The 14,118-nt window shown below is 49.6% G+C and overlaps 2 protein-coding genes across 2 annotated transcripts; both read left to right on the top strand.

Annotated features, from left to right (window-relative positions):
* Window positions 1-320, top strand: PtA15_14A491 (uncharacterized protein; the record flags this gene model as incomplete). Its single annotated transcript, XM_053163213.1, has 2 exons — window positions 1-168; window positions 249-320. 2 exons carry the CDS (start codon window positions 1-3, stop codon window positions 318-320), a joined length of 240 nt encoding a protein of 79 aa, XP_053027162.1.
* A 1,296-nt stretch (window positions 321-1,616) lies between these two features.
* PtA15_14A490 (uncharacterized protein) lies at window positions 1,617-13,909 on the top strand (the record flags this gene model as incomplete). The annotated part of the gene is made up of 14 exons (XM_053163212.1): window positions 1,617-1,979; window positions 3,989-4,076; window positions 4,449-4,688; window positions 4,771-4,926; window positions 4,998-6,348; window positions 6,423-6,459; window positions 6,536-6,744; window positions 6,807-7,528; window positions 7,611-7,736; window positions 7,813-7,868; window positions 9,343-9,586; window positions 9,871-10,155; window positions 10,952-11,145; window positions 13,868-13,909. 14 exons carry the CDS (start codon window positions 1,617-1,619, stop codon window positions 13,907-13,909), a joined length of 4,113 nt encoding a protein of 1,370 aa, XP_053027161.1.
* Window positions 13,910-14,118: the final 209 nt, after the last annotated feature.

Here is a 14,118-nt window from a genome sequence, read left to right as displayed (position 1 = left end):
ATGGATCCGGCCATCTGCTCCGGCGACTGGCCAGTTCTGCAAGTTATCGAAACCTGCAAGCCCACGGCCGGCTGCGCCAGTTCTCCACCGCCAAGTTGTCTGACTTCCACCTCCAGTCATCCTCCGCCGTTGCTGACCCCCGATCCCTCTGCCAGGAACCCTCATGATGTTCTGCCAATACTAGCTCCAACTTCCCGCCTCTGCATCCATCGCTGAGCCCACTCTCACAATCGCTGCTCTCAACCGAGCCAGCTCCCGGCAACGCTCGACTGCCACGCACCCTTGACGACCATCACCTCTTCCCCCGCTCGTCGATCTAGCGCCCCGCCCGACTGGTGCCGCCACTGCTATCGCACACCGGCTCGGACCGTTTGACTGTTAGTAAAAGATTCCGCTCTCTCCGTTCTACATATGTAAGCTCCCCATGATCCTCGTCTCTATCGACCTGCACCTTGTCCTTGGGCGCGATTCTTTGGAGACTGTGTATGGATCCCGATCTCTACATAGCTGGTCATCAGCCAGCGCCGCTGTCTGCGCAGCGGCTCGCTGATGATCACACCTGGCTCGCTGATCGCCAAAGCAGTCAACCAGATATCCACACATAAATAAAAATAGCATGTGTGTCTGCTGCTTATCCGGCAGAACAATGGACAAATCCGTGGCCGGCTGCTGCACTGCCCCGATTACGTCAGAGCTTCCCTGCCAATCAGCAGGGGTCCGTTGTACGTCCCCATGCCCCCGCTGGGCGGACTCCGAAAGAGCCCTGGACTCCAATCTGAACGGAAAAACCACCTTAACACTTTTTGGGGAAAACAAGTATTCCCCCGAGTACTTCGTCAAACTCTGTTGGCTTTAAATAAGAGCATGCAGTCCTCGATACAGTGACCAGTCCTCCTCCCCTCGAGATTGCAGGCTGATCATCATCCTTCTTTTGTAAACCTCGATCACCGCAACAACAACCACCAACTCACCCCTCCCTTCCCACCCTCCTCCACCACACCCACACCCATCACCACCGTCTGCTTCGGGTCAAACCATTGGCTCATCTTGTTGTTCTCTCTGCTGCCCTTCCTGCAGCCGCTGCGGTGGCGAACTCAACGTTAACGTGTGTTCGCTTTGCCTCTCTGGCTCTTTCTCATCCCATCTGTCCGATAGCCACTCTCCCCCTTCCCCCTCGCCGTCCTCTAGCGCACTTCCCTAATTGGATCTCCACCTAGTCCTCCCCTCCCTGAGCTGACTTGACTGACCTCGAATTCCTACCTACCTCTTTCTCTCTCTCTCTCCCCTCCAGCACCCGTGCATCTGGCAAACGTCGGGCTCGCTCTGCTTCACCTTCCCCCGCCTTTCCCGAGCCCACGCCCAAGCCATCCAACAAGCGTCTTCGAGGAGTCAAGCCCGATACTGAATCCTCATCCACCACCACCACCACCACCAACAACAACACCACCACCACCAGCAACACCCGATCCTCATCCAATTATAACCTCAGACATCGTCACCCCTCTCAAGCATCTCGTGTCGTCAGCTCCAGCTCTGCCACTGCCGCCGTGGATCGATCTAATAACAAGACCGACTCCCGTCTTCGGGCGTCTTCCTCTCCCAAGTCTACAACAGCTATGCCCAGGAAACCCCGATCTACCAAAGCAGTCATCAGCGCTGGAAATCTCAAGGAGAAGGCCAACTCATCCACTCACTCCGCCCCACTGGCTTCCACCTCCAACCCAACCTCGGCACCCGCTACTGCCAAGTCATCCGAGCAAGACGTCGAAATGAACGTTCAACACTCCATCTCATCCGATCGACCCGGAAACGACGGCACTGATCATACCTCTGCCCTCTCTACCTCCGACCATGGAGCCAATGATGATTCACAAGACGAACAAGACAGTCCGAGCAACAGCGATGCAGATGATCCCGATCTCGCTGACGATCACGGCGGGGAACATGATGACTTTGGCGATGATATCGATCCTGAACACGCCTCCTTACACGATGAAGACGACGACGACGACATGGACGAGAGTGAGATGGCCGCACTGCGTGCAAGCGAGGCTCTCTTTGGATTTGACCGTGCGTCTACCACTGCTCGTGGGGTCGGTGGAGGTAGCGGTGGTGAGCCGGAAAACTCCCCGCTCTCCCTTCTCGCAACCTCCCAGCCGTTACTGACCCTCTCCTTACAGGCGCTCTCGCCGGATTGGATGCCATGGGTATCAGCGGCCTGCGTGGCTTAGGTGGCATTATGGCCGGGTTCACCCACCGTCTCAAAAACATTCTCCAATCCCTCAAAGCTCGAGGCTCCGGATCATCCACCAGTCGATTGGCAGCCTTGCAAGAGCTCGCCGAAATATTGGCCGTCAGCACCGAGGATACTCTAGCTGGCTACTTCCAAACAGACTCCTTTGCCCGCGAGCTCGTGGCCATCCTGCGCGGAGAAAGCGACCACCATGGATCCGAAGATGAAGAAGACGAAGTTGCCCTGGTCGCCGCCCTCACAGCCACCAGCAGTGGCTCAAGTTCGTACAATCATCCTAGCTCGGGAACTGAAGTCGAACAAATGTTACTTGCCTCACGCTGTTTGGCCAACTTGATGGAGGCGCTGCCCGGGAGTGCACACACAGTTGTTCATCATGGCGCCGTGCCAGTTCTGTGCGCAAAACTCTTGGAAATAAATTTCATCGACTTGGCAGAACAGTCTCTAAGTGTCAGTTGATTCTTTCCCCCCCGGATATCTTACCAAATTTTCCCTTCTACTCACTCCCCTTTCTTTTGCCTCCCACAGACCCTTGAGAAAATCTCTGAAGAGTTGCCCTCATCGATCGTTCGCGAAGGGGGGCTGACTGCACTCCTGCAGTATCTCGACTTTTTCTCTACAAATGTCCAACGTACGGCCGTCACAGCAGCTGCCAACTGCTGCAGCTCGATATCTAGCGAAAGTTTCGAAATGGTCAGAGATGTATTCCCGATCTTGCGCAACATTTTATCGTACTCAGATCAAAGAGTTTCCGAACAAGCCGTTCTTGCCATCACCCGCGTCACCGACTCTTACCGGCATCATCCCGATAAGCTCCAGCAACTGTTAACGCCGGATGTCTTATCGTCTCTGACTGCTCTCCTGTCGCCAGTGGGCGGAACCAAGATCAGCGACAACATCTTCTCGGCAATCCTCAAATCGTTCACCAACATCGGCAGGAGTAGTCCGGAAGTTGCGACCAACCTCTTGGATGCTGGGCTTGCCGATACCGTCTATGGCATTTTGGTTGGACAAACTCCTCCGGAGATTCCCGACGAACACGATCTTGCTCTCGAGCTGACAAGCAACTCCTCGGTTATCACCCAAGCTTTGATGCGTAAAGATCGGAAGTAGGTTTCTTCTCCCAAACGCTCGAATGACATTTTCGTCCTTAGTGCCCTTGCACAGCTGTTGAACTGATTAAGATTTCGCCGTTTCCTTAGTCAAATTCAACAAGCGATCGATCTTGTCGTTGAAGTTCTACCCCCTCTCCCAAAAAGTAAGCTCATTGTTTAACGTTGAAATAATCACTGTCATACTTCTTTCCCGCTGATTTATCTTTTATTTTATTTTTTAGCTGGTATTTTTGATTCAAAGCTGGCCAAAAAACCGATAGTCCAGCAGGAAAATGTTGCTATGAAAGACGAAGAAGGCAGCTCGAACAGCGTTCCGGAGGCTCCGGCGCCACTCAACGAAACTACCAATTCTCTTCCTGGTCTACGATCCGCGATGGACGAAGACGTCAAGCCCGAAATTTCAGCGAGGGCACTAGCCGCCCTAGCCTACAGCTCCTCATCACAAAACAAGGAGTCCAGCAAAGAAGCGGCCATTGCCCATCGAATCGAACTTCTCCAATCAACCTCACGCGAACAGGTCGTCCGGCGCTTCAACGCACTCTTGCTTCCGACTCTGTTGGAAGTCTACGGTGCCAGCGTCAGCTACACAATCCGGCTCAAAGCGCTCGTTGCTGTCCTCAAGATCGCTTACTTCAGCAAAGCCGAATATCTCACCCGAACCCTGAGGCCCATCCCCTTGGCTAGCTTCCTGGCATCGATCCTCGCCAATCGTGATCAGAATTCACTTGTCATGTATGCCCTTCAGATGGTCGACCTCCTCTTGGCCAAGTTGCCAGATGATTACAACTTCATATTCCGCCGAGAAGGCGTGATGCATGAAGTCAACCGTCTTGCCGAATCAACTCCATCGGGCTCGCATTCTTCCATCAAGACCAGAATATCCAATGTCGGCGCTGGAGGATCACGATCAGAATCACACATGTCTGCAACGTCGAACTTACTCGACGAAGAGCTCCTTCAAGTTCCATCTTCGCTTGGTCGTCAAAGCAGCAGTAGCATCCATCCTTTCTCGAGCTCATCAACCTCTTCAAGCTCAACAAGCACGAAGGATCAACTTATCTACCGCGCCCGGCACTTGAAAGCGAAGTGGGTGATGGCCGAAACAACAGCTTCAACCAAAGCCCAAGACATCTTGGACAATATCCGAGCCGTGGTCGATGCACTTGGAACGGTCGAAACTGCCGATGAAGCCAAATCCTCGCTTCTCAAGCTGGCAGCCCTCTTCAGCCGCGAAAACGACCCCGTCACTAGTTTTGAACTGCTGGAAAGTGGTCTAGTCGAAGGACTCTTGCGATTTGCCACCGAGTCGCGTTCATTTGGACGTGAGCTACTTCTTTGCGTCAATCAGGTGATGAATGGGTGTGATGGCTAAATTTTTGACCATTATTTCTTTCTATAACACAGCGCCACTTAGCGTCCGGTCCGAGATACTTTCAGAAACCTTTTTTTCCTCTTCTGAAGAGACTCCCGCGTTCGTTCCGTTGGTCAAGCGCCTTCAAGAATCATTGGGCCGCCTAGAAGGCTTCGAAGTCCTTACAGCTGTTGCAAGTACTCCAGATGGTGAGATATTGTTTTAAGTTCAATTCCATGACCATGTTTGCTAACTTGATTCAAATCCTTTTGTCGTCTAGATTCACGCCGCAGCACCGCTTCCATGCTAGCTAGACAACTCAAGATTCGTCTCGTGGCTGCTGAGGGTACCGACGTCCCCAAGAATTGCGCCAATGTGGTCGTCTCAATCCACGCCATCGCTACCTTTCAGGCTTTCAACGATTATCTCCGCCCCCGAATCATCAAAGCACAGGATGACGAACGACTTGGCCGGCCCTCAGGATCCTCGACAAGTAGGCTTTCGGGTATGCTGGCTGCATTCGCGGCCGTCGCTGGTCTCCCTGCCTCCTCCTCATCCTCCTCTAGCCCCGGCCCTCACCTCGAAGATTCTGGATTCACCCTCACATCAAGGGCAGAAGCTGCGGAATCAAGTCAATCCCCATCGCTTCCGGCCGCCGCCCCTGAAGCTCCTCCAAGCAATCACGCCCCGCGACGGAGCTCGCGCCTCAGCGGTCGAGGGTTGACTGCGGAGGATCTCAACCGAGAAGCGGCGGATGCGCCTCCGACCAAGGCATCTTCCTCAGCCGTCCTCTCCTCATCTGCACCTGCGAATTCGATGGAGTTAGACACTCCTCGGCGTGATCAAATGGAAGTAGATGACGAACAGCGCACTGAAGGAAGTCCAATCGATCAAGAGATGAGCTCCCGTCCATCAAATGTTGATGAGCCTCCCGTCAACGTCCAACCTGCTCAAGACGGCTCGAAAATGGAGGCGCATACACCCCATGGTACTCGCATTGCCACCCCGCTCGGCAGTCGTCCGGGTTCTTCACTCCGAAAACACTCCAGCAGTTCCCTCGCCGGGCTAGCCGCCAGTGGAGGCGGCAGTCGGTCATCCAAACCCTCTTATGCGGCTGCTGTAAAGGCCGAGCCAAAAGATTGGCACCTAGCTTTCAGCCTCGACGGTCAATCTATCCCACTCGATACGACGGTGTATGGCGCCGTATACGCCCACGAGTCTCGAACTGGTCTCCAGAGTCGTAACATGTGGACAAACGTGTATACAGTCACATTTCGGAAGGTCGATGGACCGGTACCGACTTCAAATGAAGATGCGTCCTCGGTCGACCCCGAGTCCCGTGAAGAGGGTCAATTGCCAGCTTCCATCCTCGAAGGCTCTAAACAAGCCTCAATCTTGAGACTCTTGCGTGCCTTGCACGGCTTGAACTTGGATTGGCATGAACTCAGAAACTCGTCGGATCAAGCGGAAAGCAGTCTAGCATTTGCCGAAAGCGTATTCATCAACAACAAGCTGACCGCTAAGCTTAATCGGCAATTGGAAGAGCCGATGATTGTGGCAAGTGCATGCCTGCCGGATTGGGCTTGCGAACTGCCACAACAGTTTCCATTTTTGTTTCCATTTGAAACAAGGTAAGATTTCCAAGCGTCATTTTTTCTGTACAAGATAGTTGCTGATTCTTCTATCCCATTTGACACTCCTGTAGGTTTTCATTTTTGCAAAGCACATCGTTTGGCTATGCGGTGAGCTGCGGTTTTTCGTCTAAGCTGTAGGCTGATCAGCGGAATCACTAACTCGCAATCCTCCTTGATCCCGTAGCGTCTGATACAAAAATGGGTCGGTCAGGCTCGGTCCGATAGTTCGCGCAGGGACGAGAATTTGGGTCTTCTAGGAAGACTTCAAAGGCAAAAAGTGAGGATTAGCCGGCAAAAGATTCTGGAGTCGCTTATCAAGGTCTTCGAGCTATATTCCTCCTGTCGTGCAATGCTTGAGGTCGAGTACTTTGATGAAGTGGGAACCGGGTTGGGGTAAGTGACCGTTACTTTCGTCTGAAGTGATCCGCGAATGCTGATCGCTGTGTTGTTTGTAGACCCACTCTGGAGTTTTTTTCGTTAGCTTCGAAAGCTTTTGCCGAAAGACAATACCAAATGTGGCGGGACCATGAGAGCGACTCCCAAGCGTTACATGTTTTCAGTCGGACTGGTTTATTCCCGTCCCCTATGGACGATCGGACAGCAGAAAGCGATAGAGGTATCGAGCGGCTCAGGAAGTTTAAGGTACTCGGTCAATTCATGGCCAAAGCGTTGATGGACTCAAGAATCGTCGACATTTCTCTCAGTCGAAGCTTCGCTCGCCTGGTATTGGATTATCCACTACCACTCACCATCGCCAGTGTCGGATTAGTTGATAAATCGTTGGCAGCTTCATTGGAGCATTTGAACAAATATGTGATCGCAAAACATGCCATCGAAGCTGATGCCAGTCGTTCCGAAACCGAAGCCCGCGAAGCCATTCAGCAAATCCGGATCGATGACGCTACAGTCGAGGATCTAGCCCTAGAGTTCATTCTTCCTGGATATGACGTGGAGATGAAACCCGATAGTTCGGAAACCTTGGTCACAATCGACAACATCGAAGAGTTCATCGAGTTGGTGATTTACTGGACCTTGTCAAAAGGCGTTACTCGCCAGATTGAAATGTTCAAGGCAGGCTTCTCGATGGTGTTCCCGATCCGAGATCTCAAAAGCTTCACGCCCGACGAAATCGTCAACATCTTTGGTAACGCTGAGTCAGAAGATTGGTCAATCGAAGGTACGTTATATCCGTCTTCCGACTCGCGATGTTTGTCATACCTGTTGCTGACTTTTTATTCACCCATGTTTTTCCGATTAAGCTTTGACATCTGCTATGCGAGCTGATCATGGTTACAACATGGATTCGGCCGCTATACGAGGTTTGATCAACATCATGTCATCATACGACGTTCCGTCGCGTCGCCAATTCCTGCAGTTCATCACCGGTAAGTCAAAGATTGGGTCGACTCGAGCGCTATCGATACTGACCTTCTTGGGCTCGTTGTATCTACACTTCATCAGGCGCACCCAAACTGCCGATCGGCGGTTTCCGTGGCTTGCACCCCGCTTTAACGGTAGTCCGCAAGGCCGCTGAACCAGGGCACTCCCCTGATGAATATCTCCCATCCGTCATGACATGCGTTAATGTAAGTAGCTAGGTTCGGAAACCGGCAAGGATCCCAGATATGCTGATGTTTGGATACCGTTGAATCCGTTACTTTAGTACCTTAAACTTCCCGAGTATTCGAGTCAAGACGTGGCTGCTGAAAAACTGACCATCGCCATAAAAGAGGGTGCTGATTCCTTCCATCTCTCATGAAGCTCGAGTCTGGGTGAAGGGAGCCAAAAGTTGGTTCCAATCTTTCTTCTTGTCATCCTCGTTCCCGCTTTATTACATCGTTTTATCACATGTTTATGCGGGTTATGTAACTTGTTTTGAAATGCAACCTCATGATAAATGTTTAATCATCGACGCCTTACTCGTGTCTCGTAGACAGCTGGGTATTCATTCTGTTTTTTTTTTGTCCTCGTAGGATCTGGGTTCTCTATCACTAGCGAATGGCAACATCATCCTCCCTCGTGTGCTCTTGAGTCCTACTAGAAGGAAGAAAGAAAAAAAAACATATCTGGCGGTTAAATTTTGTTCCCTCATAATGTGAAAAAGAAACACAGAAAAAAATACTGTTCTACCATAACCCTCTTTAGATCAACTGTTAGGCCTCCTCTGGTCTCCTTTGCAGCCCGCCATCCATACCTTCTGTCTCTTTTGATTAATCCACTTGTTTTTGTTTTTGAGTGTCTTAACTGTGTTTTTCCAATAATTATGGGCGGTGTTGTGATGTGTTTTAAATTGTTGGCTGGAGTTCCAACACAAGAAACTCGCCTTTAGCATGTATCCCTAGCCAATTTGTGTGCCCTACTTGGGACCTGGGAAGATCTGCTTGATGTCTTGACTGACTTCCTGCCAATCTGGAAACCCAGATTTTCCCAGATTTTGCAGGGAAATCTAGGCAGATCTGGGATTTGGGACAATCAAGCCCAGATTTCCCCGCAAAATCTGGAAAAATCTGAGTTCCCAGATTGACAGGAAGTCCTCCACTCTCAGGAGCCATCCCTTGTTTACCATTGGCAGATTCCATCACTGTTGTCAGATCTAATTATAGTCTCAACTCCTGCTGTACTTGATTTGAATAGGAGTGCAGCGGAAAAGCCAACCATTTCAACATTTATTAATCATCTTCTTACTTGGGATCCAGATAGTGTGTGCTAATATCTTTGGAGCGGATCGGACCGTCAGGGGAGGTCAGCAAGGTCCAAGCACGCGAGCGTGTGGAACTGGACTGGACCGGGGGCTCAGGGAGGTTTTAGGACAGCTTAGGGACCGAGCGTAGCAGGTTGGATCTTTGTTTTCTCTTAAGATCCCAAGAGCTCCCTCGCATCACCTGAGCCCTCCACCGTGACCTATCCCTCACTTCGACATCCACACCTTGCTATCATCGCGTCTCCGCTCACAGTTTTCTCTCGCACTCAACGCAGTTTCTTTCGGTTTAGACTATCAAACTCATTCTCATTTTAAACCGTCGAACTCATTCGACATCGACAGCGAAGTTTAAAAACACAGAAATCTTTATATTCAAGATGGTTGAGGAGATGGTCAAAAGAGCGACACGTAGATTGGCGAAGAATGCACTATCGCAAGGCGATATGCCTCAAGGTGGTACCTTGTTAAACGAACAACAAGCATCGGATGACGCGATACGCACCGAAGATAACTCATTAACACCGAACTCAAGTAGTCAGTTCTGGTTTTTTAGAAGATTAATGCCTAAGTTGATGGCCTACTAATCTCGTCGCATTTATCTTCATGATGGGAAATTCGGGTAGGTACACGAAAGGTTCAAGGAGGGCCGGAACTCGTGCCAGATGGTAGCGAGAGTGACGATAGTGAGGCCTTTAAAGGTTAGCATCTCTAAGTGGCTGAGATAGGCATGTAACATGACTACCGAAATAAGATGTACCTTCGAGTTGAGAAGTGTTGATATTAATCATCATGCCTTCATCAAAATCTGTTGATTATAGAAGTGCCAGGCCCCGTCGAGGAGACCGGGAACGAGACGGGAGCGATAGCTGCGAGATATAAGGCTCTCTTATCGAAGGTTCCCCAGGTGCCAGATCCGACTGATTTAATCGTCGTTCACGATCAACAAGCGCCTATGGCCGTGAAAGAACCCAATTCTACGAGCGTACCAACGGTGTTGGTTTCTAATGCTGATAAACCGAAGAAATCTCAAAAGGAACGTTTATGGGAAAAGGTTACGGAAGCTGTCAGCAACAATGATGCAGAGAACACCGAATTCTTCATGGGTTTATATACTAAATTGAGTTCGATTGAAGTCACTCCGATGACGGGATCCCTAGCTCCCCCTTTGGCGAAACCGGACATATTGAGAGCAAAGTCGTCAGATGCCGTAATCCCTGCAATCAACGTAGCAAAGAGATCAGCTGAAAAGACGACCATTGTGTTCATCAAAGGATCAATTCCGAGACACTTTGATGTGGGTTTCACCCCTTATTTCGATAAGAATATTAGAGAATTTCGTGGTCCTCTTCCTTTGACGATTTTCGGCAAGGATTGGCAGGAAGATGCTATTCAAGCTCATACAAATAAGAGGTCAAGATCAGATGAAAAAGATGGGAATTATACGGGCTTCGAATACCCGAACGAGTGGACTCAATCTTTCGTGAAGTGGACTTCTAATCATAGGAATTTCCATGTCACATATCGCAACATGTACAACTTTCCTGACTTTGCGGATTGGATTCTTCAGCACAAGGCAAATGTCGACGCAATCATAGAAGAATACAAGTTCTTGACGGGTTTCAGATATGATTTGATCATAAGACAAAACGCCTTTTCTTATCAAGTACCGGTAAATGAAGGGGTAGTTTCAGCTGTTGACATATCAATATTTAGAGAAGATGTGTGAGTTTGGGCGTACAACATAACGAAATCTTTGGACGAACTTGAATTTACCGATAACCCCTACGCTTATGGTGGGAAAAAATTTGGTTGGGATCCGAAGACGGGTAAACCGAGAGAATCAAGATCTAAGGCCTATGAAGACTCGACCGGCAGATACAATAATCGAGGCGCTACTAGGGGACGCGGCGGCTTCAGGGGTCAAGGAGAGCGTTTCGGACAAGAAAGGAGGCATTCAGACTATCAAAACCATCCGGAGTACCATCAAGACAATGGTTACGGTAGAAAGAATAGAGATCTTTCCGAACATGGGTACAGACACCATGGTCATGATGAAGAATCCGGTGGTTATTACTGTGGTGGTTTTGGCAAAAGTTCCAGTGGCTATTATCGTGGCGGTTTTAATCGTGACCGAGGCGGTTATGGCAGAGATCTCGGTTTTGCTAGGCAATCGAACAAGAAGGATAACACAAAGTCGAACGCAAAAGAGAAAGACACTCAGTAGGCTTGTCTCCGTTTGAATCTTTTCCCAATGTAGAGGAATACAATTTTCAGTTGTTATTGATCAGTCTTAGTTCACTGTCAAAAGTCATCATTCCCTTTATTGTTTTCGTGAATCCTGAAATTGTTTCTCATTATTTTTCACTTGTGAATTTTTTTTTTTCCTTGTTGGTGTAATCAATAACAACAGAAAGAGGAATTTAATAACGATGCAAATTGATGATTCTAGTGAGGTCGAGTGTGAGAATTCTGATTCTTGGCCAGTGAAGGTAAGATGTGAGATGAATTTGGTTAATTGGAGTAAAGCGTTAACGGAACACAGTCTCCTGCCGGAGTATGAAGACGTGTTGTTGGGTTTTGAGAACGGCTTCGATCAAGGTATCCCAGAACACCAACTGGGGGATTTGGAGTTTTTTACACCGGATAATCACAAGTCATCTCTTTTGGCAAAGGCTCAAATAGAAGAGTCAATAAGGAAGGAGCTGAAGGCACATCGGATGTTCGGTCCGTTCTCTCGCGAAGAAGTGGCATCCAAATTCGGTTTTTTCAGATCAAATCCTCTGGGCGCGGTGGTGAATAACGATGGAGTCATTCGACCAATCAATGACTTGTTGTTCCCGCGGAATGATATTACAATCAGATCAGTGAATTCCTTCGTTAATAAAAGGGATTTCGATACAACGTGGGATGATTTTAAAGTGGTCTCGAAGTTCTTCGCATCTGATGACCGCGAATTGGAACTAGCTTTATTCGATTGGGAAAAAGCATATCGGCAGATCCCTACGAGGATGGATCAATGGAAATATCTCTTAGTGAAGGATTTCGACGGTAATTTTCTGCTGGATACTCGTATCACCTTTGGAGGCGTTGCGGGTTGTGGTTCCTTTGGTTGACCGGCAGACGCTTGGAAGTTGATAATGAAGAGCCATTTCAAGCTTGTTAATGTCTTTAGGTGGGTCGACGACAACCTCTTTGTCCGACTTAAAGGCGAGAGTGTGGACATGCAAGACATAGTCAAGTTTTCTTTAGATTTAGGAGTTTTAACAAACGACAAGAAGTTCTCAAATTTTTCCGAAGAACAAAAGTTCATCGGATTCATATGGAACGGAATAAAGAAGACCGTTTGATTACCGGATGGCAAGCTAGAACAGAGAATAAATCAGATAATCCCGTTTCTGAAGAAGGGAGAGAAATTTCATTACGAAGAAGTGGAGGTTCTAGCCGGTAGATTGAACCACGTTTCATACCTTTTGCCACATTTGAAATGCCGCTTAAACTCGATTTATCAATGGCTGATGTCCTGGCAACATAGGAAAACTGCACGACACACACCTCCGGATGCGATTTTGGATTTGGAATTTTGGTTAGAAACCCTAAACAATTTTGAGGAAACAAGGATTATCAGCTACGGCCCCCCAGTTGATGTCGGCTGGGTGGGAGACGCGTCCACTTCATTCGGAATAGGTGTCCTTGTTGGAAAAAATTGGGCGCAGTTTAAGTTGTGCAATCCGCGAGAGGACCCACGGCGGATATCCTATTTGGAAACAGTGGCGATCCGTTTGGGCCTCTTAATGATTTTGAAATTGCGTCAACAAAAAGGCAAAACTTTGGTCGTATGGACCGACAACACGACAACGGAGAACGGTATCAACAACAAGAAATCCAGGGACGTGCAAGCAAACACCGAATGGATGCGAATACAAGATATCCTGTTGGAGGAAGGCGTCGACCTTGTGGCCAAGAGAGTTTCGTCAAAAGACAACAAAGCAGACGCGCTGTCACGCGGCATCCGGTCGGGACAAGAAGTACGACATCAAATCATAATAGATGTACCCGCTGACTTGCAGGACGTGTTGTCCCAGGTAATCTTCACCGTCTAGGGGGTTTATCAGGCTATTTTTTCGGCGCGGCATTGGCGGTGTGTGCAGATGGCTCTTACCTTTGGTATTGTTTCGAGGGACTGTCCTCCTTTGTACACGTATGAAAGGACCATTTGCGACACAATTTGTGTTCGCTTGTTTTGGTTTATTAAGCTACGCTCTCTTGATTGTGTTTCTGGTTGGGTTTTGGGGGACGTGAGAGATCAATTAGGTAGAAGTTGGGGGTCTCGCTCAGGCTCAGGCTTCTCCCTGAGTTGTGGGTTTAGCGCTAGCCCTCACCTTCTCCGCTTGCCAGAGGCACCTATTTCTCTCCGCCTCCAGGAAGGAGGGAAACTCACCAGTCACCAGTGCCCAGCCACTTCTATAGGCCGGGGCTCATCACGGTGACCTAATAACCAACAAGGTTTTAGGTGAGTCTCTCCACCAAGACCCAGACACCGACCCTAGTGAAAACCTACCCTAACAGTAGGGACCACGAGGGTCTACGGATCAATCTTGCTCATAAGCACTGCGCTGCGGCAAAGATTTATCCGGAAAAGTGTGCGGAAGAGAAAAAGCGTAGACGGCTTGGATTGGAGCGGATCGGACCGTCAGGGGAGGTCAGCAAGGTCCAAGCACGCGAGCGTGTGGAACTGGACTGGACCGGGGGCTCAGGGAGGTTTTAGGACAGCTTAGGGACCGAGCGTAGCAGGTTGGATCTTTGTTTTCTCTTAAGATCCCAAGAGCTCCCTCGCATCACCTGAGCCCTCCACCGTGACCTATCCCTCACTTCGACATCCACACCTTGCTATCATCGCGTCTCCGCTCACAGTTTTCTCTCGCACTCAACGCAGTTTCTTTCGGACCTCCCACCCACCCTACTTTCTTCAAGGGAAGGGGACACCGCGGAGAGGGGGGGTCGGCACGGGTTTAGCGCTAGCCCTCACCTTCTCCGCTTGCCAGAGGCACCTATTTCTCTCCGCCTCC

The sequence above is a fragment of the Puccinia triticina genome, chromosome 14A (genome assembly GCF_026914185.1).
Source record: "Puccinia triticina chromosome 14A, complete sequence".
Classification (NCBI taxonomy): Eukaryota; Fungi; Basidiomycota; class Pucciniomycetes; order Pucciniales; family Pucciniaceae; genus Puccinia; species Puccinia triticina.
Note: the sequence above shows the minus strand (reverse complement) of the source record. Positions and strands in the feature narration are given on the sequence as shown.